At 38.5% G+C, this 17573-nt stretch overlaps 1 protein-coding gene across 1 annotated transcript in view; it reads right to left on the reverse strand.

The window, feature by feature from the left end:
• Positions 1–5729: 5729 nt before the first annotated feature.
• Positions 5730–17573, reverse strand: part of LOC102848376 (IQ domain-containing protein H-like) — a 48029-nt gene continuing 36185 nt past the window's right edge. Inside the window, exons 4-5 of the mRNA XM_006886628.1 lie at positions 6543–7094; positions 5730–5861 (exon numbers count right to left, since the gene is read on the reverse strand). Of these exons, the coding sequence (XP_006886690.1) occupies positions 5730–5861; positions 6543–7094 (684 nt within the window). The remainder of the gene's footprint in view (positions 5862–6542; positions 7095–17573) is intronic.

Below are 17573 nucleotides of genomic sequence, written 5' to 3' on the forward strand. Positions count from 1 at the left end.
ATTATAAAATAGTGTTATTTTAATGAGAATGGTAATGACAGCAATCTTAGTGTGTGTAAAATGCTCTTTGGAGCACAGCCTAACAATCAATTTTATGAAAACTCCATGAACACTTCAATGTTATTTCTGTGGTTCACAGCACAGCATCAGATAACTCAGGACCAATCTGTAAATTTGTTATGACAAAGACACAAGGTCAACTCTGATCTCCCCAGGAAATGAGCATTCATTTGGATCACTAGGATGAAGAATACAGTATGTTTTTATTTTAGTTTGGACTGTAAAGGAGTGTGAAAGTTTAAGTGTACTTTTTTCTTGATCTGGCTGTTTCTGAAAATTCCATCTATGAGGTCTAAGCAGTACATCTGTCCCAAGGATCTAGTGTGGCAACATCATGCATAAACTATGGATTCTAGGATACTACTTGCCAAATTGTATGCTAAAAACTGGGGAAATATGTTTCATAGTCCTAATTTGCCAGGTCTGTGGTGGAAGGAATAGAGTGTCTCTGGTCTGTAAATTGTCAGCTCAAAGACAAGAAAGTTGTAAAGTGCCTGTGTGTTTGTGATGGCAGCTGGAACACTTGTAGCTTCATGGCTTCAGTTTTCCACTCCTCCGGTTCACAAACAGAGATGAGCACAAGTTCTCATCTCCTAGGGGAGTAGAATGGAGACAGGAAATAACTGACTTCTGAACACTGGAGTTTTTCTCAGTTTATTGTAGGGAGCGCTAATTGTCTCTGGTGGCCTAGTGATAAGAAGCTGCGCTGCAATCCCAAAGGCACACAGTTTGAATCCACCAGCTGCTCTGTGTGAGAAGGATGAGCCATCTTCTCCTGTGTGATTTACTGCCTCTGAAAAGCCACTGGAGGGGCAGCTATGAGTTGATGTCAACTCAATGGCAAGAAACCAGAATAAGTGGTGGTAAGGAGTTGCACTGCCAACTCAGGCAGGAAATATGACTCCACCAGCTGCTCCAATGGAGAAAGTTGGAGCACACATCTTTCTCCCACGGAGCAGCTGATACTTTGAATCACTAGCTTTCCACTTAGCCACTCAACGCTTAACCTAGAGCACCACCAGGGTGCAGACCAGCTGGAAATGTTGCCATTAATGAACCTCACCAATGACAGGAGAGAACAAGTCAATGCAGCAAGACGGCTCTGTAATTACAAAGTGCCAGGCCACACTTTGAGAAGTTCTATGCTACAGCAGCAATACAAATCCTTAGAATGAGGTCCTCCTGTCTCAGGGGGATGACAGGATCCCACCTTTTATGGAATGGACTATTTTGGAGACCACTAATTGTACTATCCTCAGGGTTAATTTGTTGAGATAATGCATAAAGGAAAATTGAATTAATAAAGCTGTATGTACCTTTTAGCCATTAAATCAATTGGCAACAGGATAAAATTACATGAAGAGAAAAACACCAAACATCATCTCACCTCAAAACACTATCACTTATTACTGTTTGGGTTTTTTCCCCCTTTAAGGACAAAGAATTGAGAGAGAGAACTAATCACTAGGAGTTTAATTGGCTTGCTGATGCCTCATCTATCTGCTTACAGCATTAGAAGCTCATACTTGGCACATCTCATTTAATGTCAGTATGCTGAAGATAAATGCCACTGAGTTTAAACAATGCACTGTAATAAAGAAACACAGGGGTTAAATTAAAGTGGAAGATAACTTGGCCAAAGAAATAGAATTCGTTTTCTGTTGTAGTTTGTTTTTTTTAAGATGTCTGATTTTTCTAGAGGAATTAGACTCCTTTGTCACAGTTCTTTCTTATTTGACAGATAGATTTTGCTTAAAATAGGCCCCAATATTCTATTCCTGCTATGAATTGTGGTGGATTATTTTGCTATAATTATATTTCATTAATAAAAATGATAAAAATATGCAATATCTAATTAAGAGATCAGCCTATATAACAAGGAAAGGAGAATTTTTTTATCATCTTATAAAATTACAAGGTCAATTGGTTTTTGTGGATGATTAGTCAACAGCATCTAGTCTATCTTGTGGGTTAAAAATAACTGAGTATTTTTTGTTAAATCTAAGAATATTACCTGAAATATATGACAATCAAGTTTCATAACTCCTTCTGTCAGAGAAGTGCCTCCCCAGTGTGCAATTGTTTTAATATTCATATCATCAAGCTACAGATTTTAAAAATGCTTTAAAAAATCTATTTATAAATATTCTGTGGTCAAAACCATTACTGAAAGGCCACCTTTATGTTTGCTTGCTTAGAGAATGCAATTATCCCTCTGTATGCATAACTACGTGCAAAAGAAACAACCAAATACACAATTATCAGCCACCTGGCTTTCACTTTTAGGGTTCAAACAAGTTAGTACAGCCCCAATTGATTGGTGGAATGGTGTAATTATTTCTAGGGCTAATTCTATAGGAGAATTGATTGCAAATCTCCTATAGAAAGAGAAAACGAGGACAAGGTTGCAACTTGCTTTAAATGCCTGAATCTTACAACTATCTATCAACTGTGTTTCTCTCAGCAAATGAATTCTGCAAATAAACTCTGGAAACAAAAATCACTGAACAGATTTCTTATTTTCCTTTTTTAGGAAAGTATTTAGATAAATAAATGCACTCCACTCATGCTCATTTTTAGTTTTCATGAGTTCTACAGGGAAGTCTCTGATGTGAGACAAGGAACCATGTTACATCTAGGTGAAATCCTCTTGGAGTATTCCCAAAGAAAGTAGTATTCAAGGAAAAGTGCAAGTAATTGTGTGTGCGTGTGGTGTGTTTTTAAAAGGCATAATTTTGTATTTTTATGAAGATGACAGGAAAGCAAAGAAGGATGAAGCGAAAGGAAAGGTCTTAAGGCCAGGGGGGCAGTCCTGAAGGGCATCCACAGCCACAAAAATCAATCAATCAATCTGGATATCAACCACCTTCCTAAGATGCTGAGCCTTAAAAGGCAGCCTGAATACTTCTGGAAGAGTGCCCCCAGGAGAAACAAGCTTGACCACTATGCCATTATCAAGTTTCTCCTGACCATTAAGTTAGCCATGAGGAAAACAAAAGATAGCAACACACTTGTGTTCATTGTGGATGTCAAGGTCAACAAGCCCCAGATCAAACTGGGTGTGAAGCAGCTCTGTGATACAGGTGTGGCCAAGGTCAACACCTTGATTAGGCCTGATGGAGAGAAGAAGGCCTTTTACTTACTCGTGACTCTGACGCTTTGGATGTTACCAACAAAATTGGGAACATCTAAACTGAGTCCAGATGGTTAATTCTACATACAAATTTTTCTCACCATAAAAAAGGGTATAATTTGAGAATTCTTCTAAGAAATAGGTATAAAATAATAATAATGTTATTTAAATTTAATCTTCACAAATTATTTTATAAAGTCTAACTCACACCAAATACTATTTGATCAAAGCTCAGGTATTTTTCCCTAGTGAAAATGTGTAAATGGGCTTTTAAAATGTTTAACTGAAAAAGAATATCCTACATTTGGTTTAAACAACATAATTTGAAACGACATAATTACAAGCTTTTCTTTAAAATGAGTATTACATTATTAATAAAGATAAACGACTGCAATGGTTAGAGCTTCATATTTACTATGTATTTGTTTAAACTGAGCATTTTAATCAAGACAAAAAACTAATTTTCCAACAGATTTAAAGCAATGCTTTCTAATTCCAATATCTTTAACCAGATTATTTTTCCACTGAATTTCTATTCTGCAATCTCTTTTGTTGTTTTAAGTCATTGAAAAAAATATCAGTCAATTTAGATCGCTAATCATTACTTTAAAATTTTTAGAGTTTCCTTACTATCAGGGTTTTCTTCTCTTCAGGCCTGATTACATGGTGGTTTCTGGAAGGTCAGAAATGGGCATAGGAAGGAGGAACTTTGCAGAAATTACCTATAATACTTTTTGTGCTAGTTCTTATGCAAAGGCTATTTATATCTGGCTTTGAAAACAATGGAGAAAACAAAACTAAGTTTCCCACGTAATATCAGGTTAGGTCCACAATTAGTTGCCGAAGAAAAAGGCACCTTTATCTAAGGCCTTGAGTCTGTTAATTGGGCCTGCAATTAAGCTCGCTGGTTGTAATCAATTACAAGCGCAATTTCTGTGTATGAACTAATTTGGTGTGCAAAAATATGCCCACCAAAATAAAAAGTTAAAGTTAGAATGAAAATCAGATTTATCTTATCTTACTTTAATACATCTCTAAGAAAGAACTGGTTTTTCCCCAACCCTGAAGAATACAAAAAACCCCCTATGAGGTTCTGTGCAACACAAGTATTTTCTTAAGTTTCCGGCAAGTACTTAAGATATGAAATACTCTAAGATATGACATTACTTTGCTACTATTATTATTTGACTAATTAAAAATATATAGCCTCTGAAAGCCCATTATGTGTCGTCAGTTCTGACTCAATGGTACACACCAATTAAAAATTATATTATCACAGTTATGTAATAATGTTAATTTTTTTGCTTCTTTATAATTTGTTTTCTTCTTTCCATTAATATTAAAATGCACTGATTGTGTTTATGTTGTCATTGTGTATCATTGAATTGGAACCGACCCATGACTGACCCTCCAGCAGGTTTCCAAAGGCAATTATTCACATGGAAGGAAACTACCCATCCCGCTCCCAAAGAGCAGCTGGTGGACTTGAACTGTGTGCCTTTGTGATTGCAGTGCAGCTTCTTGCCACTAGGGCACCAGAGCTCCCTATAATAAGAAGAAACTCAAATGTTCAGTTATTTCCTGATTGCATTTTCATTTGTGTTTATATATTACAAATAAGTACATACATATATCTCACTCATCCATGAGCATAAATTAAATGCAATCCAGAATTCTACATCATTTGATCACTTAATGTACTGTTCTATTTAAGAGGCCTTAACAAAGAGAAGATATTTAATCTGGAGCATCATTCTTGTTTGCTGTTTGTCAAAATTCTACCAAATGAGCCTGAGAAATTTGACCACACCAAAGGAAATGAACATAACAGACAGATTATCAAACAAACAAACAAAACTCAAAACATTCTGACAGCAGTTCATCTTTTAAGAGAACTTCCAATGCACATTTCTGAAATTCCCAATGTAATTTTGGCACACCTATTTTACCACTGCGTTGCAGACAACAGCTTTTAAGTTCCCCAATTCATAAATGTAATTAAATAATTACATTAGTGCTAATTAACATGAAACTGCAGATTATTTAAGCACAAAAAACACTATTCAACTTCTTAATTATTCTTGTTCACACAGCATTTCCTTTTGCTCAGGCGCCCTAGGTGCAAATAAAGCATCCCATCTGCTCGTAATTAGAACTAAATAATTTCAGAGAATGTAGCTTATCATTTTGACTGCACATTTGATTAAAAACAGTGTACAAGCAATATCCTGGCTTACTGGCGTAACAGTAACAACACACACAAGCTTGTGTTCTATCATTAAAGAAGATCGAAAACATTATCTGTTATTTCAGGGGGAAAAATACAACTTTTTAGTTCATTTCATACAGATGAAAGCGAATTACAGCAAATCACCTCTCCACTGAATAGCAGCCCCCACATAATGACTTTATTTGCTTAATCCCCAAATTAAACGCCGTTTCGAACGAGGGCCCTGTGTTATTACTCTCATCATGTCGAGAACATTTTCCTGCCGAGACCAATTTGAATAAAACAAGGGGCCTTCCTTGAACTCAATCAAGGAGCCATAATGTGGTGGGTAATAGAGGTTGCTGATAGATTTGCAGGCAAAAGTGTTATACCTAATGATGGGATATGGATAATAGTCCTCCTGGAGGTCCTGATGCGATTCCAGTTGGCTGCCAGATGCTAAAAATCAAGAAGAGCATTGATCAGTGACAGGAAGCTGTAGTGGATTCATCTAGTCAAACTTCAGCTGTTTTTCCACTGTACAGTTAAGCCAGGCATAAATTATATTAATTGATTTAATTACATACTTAAAACATCTTCCCCAATTAATTTAATTAGGTGGCTACATGATGCTACTGGCAGGGGAAGATTAGAGGCAGCTCACTTAATTAACAGAATATGAATGAAAAAAAGAGAAAGCAAACATAAATGAAATTGTGAGCACTAATTAAAAGGCTGTCTGCAAACTTAAATACTTTCTGACAAAGTGGTGACAGAAATGCAGACAAGAGAGGATTTTTTTTTCTTAGCAAATTAAAGTGCCAGAAGGTATATATATAGAGAGAAAACGTAATGCAGTTAAAATATTGATTTTCTGACAGAACTACCAGAGTCAAAAGAAAGGAACTTTTTTTCCTTTCGGAAAAATTGCAACAGATTTTGCTGCTGAAGAGCCAGGTTTCTGATTAGGGCTTACATATGATGCACAAGTAGAAGTCTGATTGGAGGGAAAAGGAAGGCAAGGAAAGCTGAGGGGTGGTCGGAGAGAGAAAGGGGACATAAGAAGCCAGCTTATTTTAACTGCTCAAGCAAGGAATGCTTAGAAGGAGAGGTCTGCATTCACAGCTGGCAGTCATGCACCTTGGCTCGAATGTGGAAATTCTCCAGGTGTCTTTGATGGGATTCTCTCATGATGTTTCTCAGTCGAGTCTTGTGGCAACGTAAAAGCCAAGCAATGGCAATCACACCTGATGCCCACTTCCTCTTACGGTAAAGGAAGAAGTTTTTTCTTGCTTTGTAGCACCTCCATGTGGCCTGGATCTTAATGATGGCTTCCAGCTTTCCGCCTTGGCCCTTGTACCGCTGACCTGGGGTATCTAACATCATTTGGATGTGAACTGGGTCTTCGATAATTGAGAGGAAATCATCTCTGGTAAGTTTATTCTTCAGTTCAAATTCTGGGAGGAGAGCTCTCAAATTTTCCCCTTTTATTTTAACTTCTGGTATTGCATAGTCCTTGAGATATTTCTCCACACGTTCCAAGAGAGAAAAAATAGTTCCCCAAGATAAGTTAAAATGCTTCTTGAATGCTATGAAGTCTGAGGATGTCTTATCTATGCTGCCATCATAAATATAGAAGTCAAAGCCCTTTGGTGATTTTGTAGCTTTAGAAGGTGAGACAATTTTCAGGGTCTGTGGAAAGAAAACAAAGTCAGAGATGAAATATAATTTACCTCCTTTAAATGATTAGTCAAGGCACAAATTATTATTATTCAAAGATGAGAAGACATAGATTCTGGTACTAATGCAAGATATGTCTATCTTGCTGTAACTGTCTAGGCAGGATAGATTTTATAATTCAAAAGATTACTTAAGTGTCACTTAAACTTATTAACATTTTAAATAAAGATGTGTTAACTTCTCCAGGAAAAAAGGATCCCATAAAAATTATGTATTTCACTTATTATGATATGGTCAGTTGACTCCCACTCTCTGTGATTTGCTTTTTGTCCACACACATGGTTTTAGAGTCTCATGCTGTTGCTTTCGTAGTCAAAACCCATCCACCAATCCTAAAAACAGGATGAAGCCATTGTCTCCAGTCTTCAGGAGAACTTGCAAAATGTGCACTAAAGCTGGCTATCCTATCTTTCTGGACTTCCCAATAGGCCTTTTCATTGCTAGAGTTTTAGAGCTTTTCCTAATATCTTCTGTTAATATCCAGAGGTGATTTTGCTAAAAAGAATTATATAATGCATATGATCTCCCATTTTCTTTTCTAACTTCCTTTTGACAAAAATTCTTTCATTCTTGAAGCTGGTATCCTCTTAGTTACATAGCTGGAGCTATGTAGACTAGAGTCTGAAATCTCAGAGCAGATAAAACCAAGGAAGCACTTGCTTTTCATTGTGTTCTTACTTATAATGATTGCAATTTTAAGTCACAAAAGAATATATACTACTTATATTTTCAAATGCCCAGAGGATAGGATGATGGGTAATTTGTTTTCTTCCCTATACTTTTATGTATTAAAAAAATTGCTGTGATTTTAAAATGAAAATTAGAATAATTTTGGATGACAACAGCAATATATCTTCTCTCTTTAAAAAAAAAAAAGGACAGTTTGTTGTGTTTTCTTCCAACCAATTACTGAAATATTCCAATTATCAAAACATCCTCTGCCCATATGGTGGTCTGTGTCCTCATGGCTGGAGGGTGATGGTGGTTGTAACAGATGTTTCAGGTCCTGCCTTCTCCTCTGTAAGCCTGGTGTGAATGTACTGTGAGTCCTTGCTTGATTAGGGAATAAAGGAATAGGTTATCTTCAATACGTCAACATCTCTATGCCCATATATAGAAAATGTTAAGATTATATCACTTTCTACATTTTTGAAGAATTTTTATAAACTGAAAAAAGGAAAACAAAATCCACCAAAACCTCCCAACAAACTTATGACTATTTTGGCATGGTTAAAGCAGAGATGATGAGGATGGCTCAGGTTCATTGTTCACAGGGCTGCAGTGAGTCATAGTTGACTCAACAGCACCTACCAACAGCAACACTATTTTGTCATGGAGCTCCTAGTGGAGCATATATGATTTACACACTTGGCTGCTAAACCAAAGGTCAGGGAGTTGGAGTCCACCCAAAGGTGCCTCAAAAGAAAGACCTGGTGACCTACTTCCAAAACACCAGCATGAGAAATTCCATGGAACACAGTTCTACTCTGGCTTCAATACGTGTTAGAAATAAATGGCTTGATAATAACTGGATTAGGATTATGCTGTTATGCTATTGTTGTGGCTATGTACTGTGAAGTCAAAACCAACTCATAGCTGACACTCCAGTGGCATCTCAGAGGCAGTAAATCACATGGGAAAAGACCGCACATATTTCTCCCACAGAGCATCTGGTGGATTCGAACTGTGTGCCTTTGGGTTGGCAGCAAAGCTCCTTATCACTAAGCCACCAGTACTCCTGAGGATTTTATCACATTTTTGTTATGTGCTGTGGCATTGCCTGTGACTCATAGTGACCCTGTGTACAACTCTGATGCCTGCCCTGTCCTGAGCCAGTCTCACTGACTCTGACACGCTTACCCTCATTACCCCAGATACTCTATCAATGCATCTAATCTGGGATCTTCCTCTCCTGTGCTGTCTCTCCACCCTTCCGAGCATGGTGTTCTTCTCCAAGGACTGGTCCCTTGTGGACACATGCCTAGAGTTTCTGAAATGGATCTTCAAAATCCTAGCCTCCAAGGAGAAACCTTGTTTCACCTTCTCCAAGACAGACCTATTTGTTTTCCCGGCAGTCCATGGTATGTTCAGGACTTTTCTCCAGCACCAAAACTCGAAGGCATCGATGTAAACCAATCCTGTGAGCTGTTTGGATATGTCCAGGAAGTCTCTGTAACTGGGTCTCCTGTGTTGTTAAACGAGTGTGTATTTACAAATGTGTATGTACATTCTGTTTACCATTTAGTCACATTGACTCATAGATGACTCCCTAGTGCTTTTCAGAGGCCTAACTATATATGTATGTACATTTGCTCACATATCTTCTTGTACATATATGTATGTCCATATCTACCTATGGGATTACTTACACATTTTTTTGTTTGTTTTACAAAATTATAAGTTAGAGTATTTACTGAGATTTTCTCTTCTTACATACTTCTAGTGTCCTTATTTACTTCCGTCAACTTGTGCTGTCTTATCTTTATCTGGAATTGCTTTTTTCATGATCAAAAGAAAAACTATTTACTGTCTAGAAAGTGATTCCTCCTAGCTATCCTTCTAATTCCTGATAATAATCAAATAACTTTGCTTTATTTCTGTGTGTGTATCTCTTTCTGATTTCTTTTAACAGTGGGATGGGACCATACAATATTTGTCTTTTTATGAGTGGCTATTTTATTCAGCTTAATGTCTTCCAGATTCATTCATGTTGAAAGATGTTTTGCAGATTCCTCATGGCCTAGTGGTAAAGAATTGCACTGTCAACCCAAAGGCATGTAGTTCAAATCTGCTTGCTACTCCATGAGAAATAAATAGACAATTTCTCATGTGAATAAAGAGAAATTCCATGTGATTAATGTGTTGTGTGATTGCCTTTAAACACCTGCTAGATGGTTAGCTATGAATTGGTTCAGACTCAGTGGTGCATAACAACATTATTCTTTACATTGTCCAGCTCTCTGATGCATAGCAAGTAATTGTAAAGACCAAGGCCTGGATCAGGGGCGCATTAGTCTCTAGAATGACATCATTGCTTCTCAGTAGTCTAGAGAAGTCCCTAACAGCAGATTTTCCAAATGCAATTCATCTTTTGATTTCCTGACTGCGGGTGTTAAGAGTGTTGATTGTGGAGCTGAGCAAGCTGAAATTGTTAACCACCTCAATCTCCTCTTAATCCATCATGGTGCTGCCAATTGGCCCAATGGTGAGAGTCTTTGTCTTCTGGATGTTGAGCTTCAAACTATATTGAAGACTACAGCCCTTGACCTTCTACAGCAAGTTGTGCTTAAGGTCCTCCTCAGTTTCAGCAAGCAGGGTTGTGTCATCTGCATAATGCAGGTTGTTGATGAATTCTCCATATTATACCATAGTCCTATGCTATTATTAGAAAGTAATTAAATTGTACTTTGCTTTCCCTTTACTAAACAAATTTTGACTCCTATTAATGAACAAATTCAAAGGAGAAATGAAGAGAAAAATAAACCAAGTGATATATACTTAAAAGAAGTGCTTCAGATTATTTTTTTCTCTCTTAGATTTGGTAACAGAATTAATTACACTTTTTTCTCCAGTAAAAATGTAAAAAAAAAATCAAGTGTTAAAATTCAAAGGAGAATTTCCTTTAACTTATTTAGAGGCAGATTTTAAACAGAAGCTACTTCTAACCTAAGAACGATAGGAACATCTTCTTGCCAAGACCCAAACCCTTCGTTATCTAATCGGGACACCAAGAGAGGATGCAAGCTGTTTGGTAGATGAACAGAAATTCCCTCTTGGACAGGCATGGGTGGAGCTGGAGAAGCCATGGCGCCTTCAGCAGACACCAGTGCTGGCAGGAGGAGCTGTGACTCCTGCAAGAAGACAAGTGGCACATGTTCCAACAGAAATGGCCTGGAGCTATGTTTCTGCTTGTCTTCAAGAGTGGGTTCTGATGGTGGAGAGATTAGAATTTAGAGAAAAATGACAGCGATCATCAGTGAGAAACAGACACGCAAAACCTTCCCAGATGGACATGTAGGGAGCTGGCTGGTCCTTCTAGTCACATGGTTGATTCTGTCAACAAGACCTGGAGAATCCTTCAAGAAGTGGAACGATGGATGAGAGATTTGCCAGCGAATCTGGTCTCCTTGGGGATGCCTGAATACTTCAGAAATTCCTTATTTTTGCAGAGTCACAAGGGACTGGGACCATGTGAGGAAATGTTGTAACCCAAGGAAAGGATTGTTAAATATGCCCTTCCATGGAACTGGTGTAAGGTGTTATGCACATCAACACATGAGTTTTAGATCTTCTGAAAGCACAGCCCTGCGGTGAGGCTGGAGCTACAGAATTTAACAAATACTGTTTAAGGACAAAGCGGCCACACCTCCTTACCTTCCTGGATGATATTCCAGCAAAGACCTGCTCTCAGAGGATATACACTCTTGGACATCAAATAGACCACTCAGGCTCTGGGAAACTATGGGTTTGGAGTCAGCTAAAGTATAACTGTAGTACATCTGTCACAGGGAATGCCACACTTGGGAGCACTTGAGACTTAGAGCAAGAAAAGACATTCCTCTCTAGAGAAAGGCTTCCCAAATTAAAGCAGTGCATCAGCATTGTGAGACCCATTGAGCAGGTAAAGCTAAAGCTGCTTCACAGGCTGCTACGAATGAGAGCCCCGATTAAAGGTCAGGCCATGTCTCAGGTTCTGGTTCCTTCGGTTATTCTTCCTTTACTATTTATCTCCATGAACTCGTCTGCTATTATTTGTGGGGTTTCTTGCTTACTTTTTCTTCTTCTCCACCTGCTTTCCTTTCTTTTCCCTTCTCCTTCCTTAAAAGGGGGGGGGGGATCATGCCACCCATTCAAGGAGGTTACTGAATGTGGTTACTGAATCAATGGTAAGACTACTTCCTTACGGCAGGATGAGACTGTATGAAGATAACCACATTCTCATCGCATCTTTCTTGGGATAATAGGGGCATCTTTGTGAGACGTGTGCACTTGGTAACTGGCCCGTATGGAGTGCAAACCTGTGACCTTGCCTAATTATTAGCATCTGACTCTAACTGAGTCAACTAGCTGGGAAATGCTTTTCTTCATTTGCAAAGTGTAACCATTAATTAGGTAACTCTGAGTGCTTTGGGGCCAGCTATTTAGGAAAAATGGTAAGGCTAAGTAGACAAAACCCATAGGAAGACAGAATGATTATCATATATATCAGTAAGTCAGAGACAGGAAGCAAAACCAGACAAGGTCAAGCACTGTGCTCTATCTAGTAGTTAAAAAATAACCACCACAAAGACAAGAAATATATTTTTAAAGTTGCATGTCTTTATGAAAAAGTGTTTTCATGCACGTGGATACAAGTTTAAGCTATAACAGAGGGCACCTAGACTGGATATTTGCAAATTACCTGGTGGCAAATGGTCAGGTATGGATTTAGGATATTCCAACATGGATCCCACTGTTTGAGAATGGCAGTTACTTTTTTGCATGGAAGGATAGATGAAATTACTCTGGCATCAATGAGATAATGTTTAATTTTTCAAATATCCAAATATATTCACTAGTAATTGTCTAGGAAATGGCATTGTATGAAAAAGCCAATTCTTTTGCACACTTAGATTCAGAGCATGAATGGAATGATCTTTAGAGATTTTTTTTCCCCAAAGACCAGAGATGCAATTTACTTAACCTTGGTTCATCAATATTTGTTGTAGGTCTAGAGTGTATTATGTTTTGTACAGAACAGACTCTGGGACCTCAACTGACTAGAAAAACTGTTCAAAAGATGCACATGGGATTCAAAATGAGTCGCTTACTAAATGGGGTTCAAAGATTCAGTATAGCCATAGTTCTGGGATTTTAGAGTTTGTGTGGATTTGATTTTTACTGAATATATTGTAGACCCTTAGAAAAAAGTCTTGGCCCTCAAGTGTCACTAATCTGGGCTCCAGTTCAAGCCCTACAACCTTCTGCTACATATTCTTGGACAAGTTCTTACCCTCTGTGTCTAAATTTTCTCATCTATATAAATAAATGAGATGTCCCTGAAGGGTTGCTGTGAAGACTGTGGAGATAACACGTGCAAGGAGCCTTTCATAGTGTCTCACTCTCAGTTTAGATGAGGAAACTAAATCTCAGGGAAGTGAAATGATTTGCCTAAGATCACTGAGCTTCTGGTATTATTCCAGGGAGAAGACTGTGGTCCTAAACATTCTAAATTCACATTGAGCTAAAGAGAAGAAGTGCATCTTTTCATGTCAACTCTCCTATCTGGTCTTGCTTTGCCTTTGGTGTTCTCTCTTCCATTCCCTGCTCTTGCTGCTCGCCCCCATCCTGGCACCAGTGCCCACAGTCCTAACAGCTCAGCTCTCCCCACATGGTTCCTGACTGTGCTGTGCAGTGTTTCCTCCTATAGCACACATTATTGGGCTGGAAAATGTTCTGTTAAACTAACCCCTATGAGCATGCCAGTGAAGAAAACATGGTTTGGTGGAAAACTGGTATATCGGAAATGAGAATTCCTGAGACCCAGTCTGTCTGTGATCCAGACCTCCCTCTGTCCTTGGAAAGTCACTTCCCCTGCAACATTTCAGTTTCTGTTAGGAGACTGATTACTTAGTTTCTTCTAATCTTGACACTTCTGTGTCTGTATCTTAATGTGTCCCTCCTCCAGGGGTATCAACTGTTCACTAAACTCCTAAATCTGGTAAAGTCATCAGGTCAAAGGGAGAGAGATCACCTGTGGAATAATTTGATGAATGTTGGGGGGAAAATGCTTAAAAAAATCTCCTTCTAGCAACCTTTAAGTCATAATGAGTGCATAACTGTTCAAATCATCTATGCAGAAGGGTGGCTGTAGGCAGAGAACCCCAAAGAACAATGTTCCAGTATTCAGGAGTTTCAGGTCAACAAAATGGTCTTCTATTCACAGGGCCTAGAATACGCAAAGCTGTAAGTGTCAATTATAAGTGAAAGTTACAGTTTTGTGAAGAGAACAAATGGAGAACACAAGGAACTCACTGAACAGAATAAATATAAAAAGATAATTGAGTGCAAAAACCACTGCAGACAACAGCAGTGTTCCAGGGATAATTTATGAAGTTGTTCTGAAAGCCACCTTTAATCACATGATTAGTTCTGAACTCTGAAATACTGCATAACCACACCTAAATCCACTGCTGTAGGATCAATTCTGACTTATGGCAACCCTCCAACAGGTGTGAAAACACCAACACAGCGGCAGCGTGGCCTGCTGACTTAGCACAAGCTTTCTGGGAGTTGTCTGGACCAAGAAATCGTACTGTGGACTAAGCATCCAGTTGCATCTAGATAGTCACATGAGTCATTCTCTTAAGTCTCTGGAGAATATCTGTGACCCACCAGATTCAAGGAACATAGAGGAGATGGGGAACAGAGACATGGATAGAGCCGTTAATGTTAGAAGTCATGGACTTACATAGCAGGTTAAGCCTTTGGGACCATACTGACTTGAGACTTCTTTTAACTGACCTGCCATTAATTTTAGCAGAATGAATAATAAAAACAATTAGTCCTTTATTTGTTTTTTTCCATCAGTTTTCCGATGTTGTAAATCTTTTCTTGCAGAGCTGCTTAAAGATTCAAATCATTGACCTTTTCTTAGCAGCTCAACCTATTAAGTACCACATCATCAGTTGTCCCTGCAAGATGGAACCAACTCACACCTGACCATCCAGCAGATTTCCAGTGGCAACAGGCAGGGGCAAAGACTGCCCAGCATTCTCTTACAGAGGAATTGGTGGGCACAAGCTACCCGCCTTTGCATTGACAGTGCAGCTTCTTACTACTTGTCAGTTGTGGTGGGTGGTGAATCCTCATTTCTAAACCCATTATTATGGAACAGAAGCACTCAATGAGTGAAATTCTGGTTGGGTATCAAACAGAACAAAACAAGGCAGATTTTTTAAAAGAGATGGAGTATATTCTCTGTGAAATGTAAAATTTCCTTCGTAGAGACACATTTCAATTTATTGCTGCATTGATTTCATCTTTTCAGTTACCCTTCTAATATTCTCTGAGAGAATGTGACATAGTTAAGGACCACTTGGGACAATTATGATTGATGGCTTGAATCATCTAGGTGTCTATGCTGGAAGCCTGACAGGCTAGGAACCATATGCAGCCTAGATTCTCAGATAATTGAGAAAAGACACATCATTTTCTGCATAGGTAAAGGGAAGAGAGAAAGCCTTACAAAGAACCTGAATTATTGCTAAAGTAAAACCTGTTATCCTCAGAAAATGTGTGGGTAGAAAGGCCGCTGATCACAGATCAATGAAGAATATTTGTAGAATCCTTAGAATACTCCACTTTACCACATTATACTTAACTCTGTACTCTGATTAATTCCTTGTGACACAACTTACCATACCATACCTCCATATATACTGTTTGGTTTTTCTTTGTGATACCTATCACTATCTGACATAAATATGTGTTGAACTTCTGCATCTGCCTAGTCACATATAAATTACAAGAGAGCAAGGTCATGGTTTGTTTGGTTGGGTTTTTTTTTTTACTGTTACATCTTTGGTGACTGTCACTATGTCTTACATGACAAAAGGTCAGTAATGATTGGTTGAATGAATGCATATGTGCATACAAATTTTAAGCTCAAAGCCACTTGGGCTGGTTTTACTGCATAGATATCCCATAATCATACAAATTATTTGCAAATTCATTACCTGGAGCTTGAAGAAAATTTGGTTACTTTGTTGTTGCTAGGTGCTATCCAGTCAAGTAAGACTCACAATGACCTTACGAACAGCCAACCTGAACCCTGCCATCTCCTGTGCCATCTGCTGAACTAACCATGTCAGTCAATCTTGTTGGGGATCTTCCTCTCCTTTGCTCACCCTCCATCTTTACAAGCACAATATCCCTTTCCAAGCAACAGCCTCACCTAGCTACATGTCTTAAGTATGAGAGGTGAAGCTTCACCATCTTCACCTCTAAGGAACACTCTGATTGCACCTTTTCCAAGAAACATTTGCCACTTGTTGCTGTTGTTATGTGCCATCTAATCACCTGAGACTCATATCGACTCTATGTACAATAGTTCTGAACCCTGACCTATCCTGAGCCAAGCTGTCTCTAACACTCCTATCCTATTACTTCAGTTACTGTATCAATCCATCTCATCCAGGGTCTTCCTCTCCTGCACTGTCTCTCCACCTTTTCAAGCATAATGTCCTTATCCAAGGACTGGTCTCTCCTGGCCATATGCCCAAAATACGTGAGCTGGAGCTTCAGAAAATTTTCCTCCAATGATTAGCCTGGTTTCACCCTCTCCAGGACAGATCTGTTTGTTTTCCTGGCAGTCCATAATATCTTCTCCAGCACCACAATTAGAAGGCATTGATTCTTCTATCATCCTTAGTCATTGTCCAGTTCTCTGATGCATAGTAAGTAACTGCAAAGACCATGGCCTGAATCTGGAACAATTTAGTGCCTAGACTTACATTGTTGCTCTTTAGCACTTTGACAGAAGATTTCTGACAGAAGATTTCTCCAGTGCAATTCATCTTTTGATTTTCTGACTGCTGGTATCAAGAGTGTTGATTGTGGAGCCAAGCAAGCTGTAATTGTTAACAATCTCAATCTCTTCTCCATCTATCATGATCCTGCCAGTTGGGCCAGTGGTGAGAATCTTTGTTTTCTTAATGTTGAGCTTCAATTCATATTGAAGAGGGTAGTCCTTGACCTTCTGCAGCAAACACTTCAGATCCTTCTCCATTTCAGCAAGCAAGGTTGTGTCATCTGCATATCACAGTCTGTTGAATTTTCCTCCAAACATGATGCCTCCCAAATGTTCTATTTTGCAGATAGACTGAAAAGGCATAGGATGCTTCCCTGGTGTACACTTTTTCTGAACCATGGAACTGAAGAATAAATTCAAGCTTCAAGTTGCAATATTTAAGGGCAGAATGTTGAATGACCCAGGAAGCATCAAAAGAAGATGGAAGGAGTATGCAGAGTCATGGTACCAAAAATAGCTGGCTGACACAAAAGAATTTCATGAAACAGCATATGATCAAGAGGCAATGGTGATGAAGGAGGAAGTTAAAGCTGCTTTGAGGGAATTGGTAAAAAACATGGCCCCAAGAATTGATAGTATACCAATTGACATATTTCAATAAAGAGATGGAGCCTTGGATGTGCTCACCAGGTTGTGCCAAAAAAGCTGGAAGGCAGTTATCTGGCCAACTGGCTGAAAGAGACCCATATTTATTCCCATTTTTTAAAAAAAGGTGATCTGTAGATTATTATGAAAAACTATACTCAAACAAATATGAAAACCTTGAGGAAATGGACAAATATCTAGAAACATACAATCTACCTAAACTGACACAAACCAAAATTGAACATCTCAACAGACCCATTACAAAAGAAGAAATT

This window comes from Elephantulus edwardii, unplaced genomic scaffold (assembly GCF_000299155.1).
Source record: "Elephantulus edwardii isolate Elephantulus edwardi_28Jun2011 unplaced genomic scaffold, EleEdw1.0 scaffold00050, whole genome shotgun sequence".
Classification (NCBI taxonomy): Eukaryota; Metazoa; Chordata; class Mammalia; order Macroscelidea; family Macroscelididae; genus Elephantulus; species Elephantulus edwardii.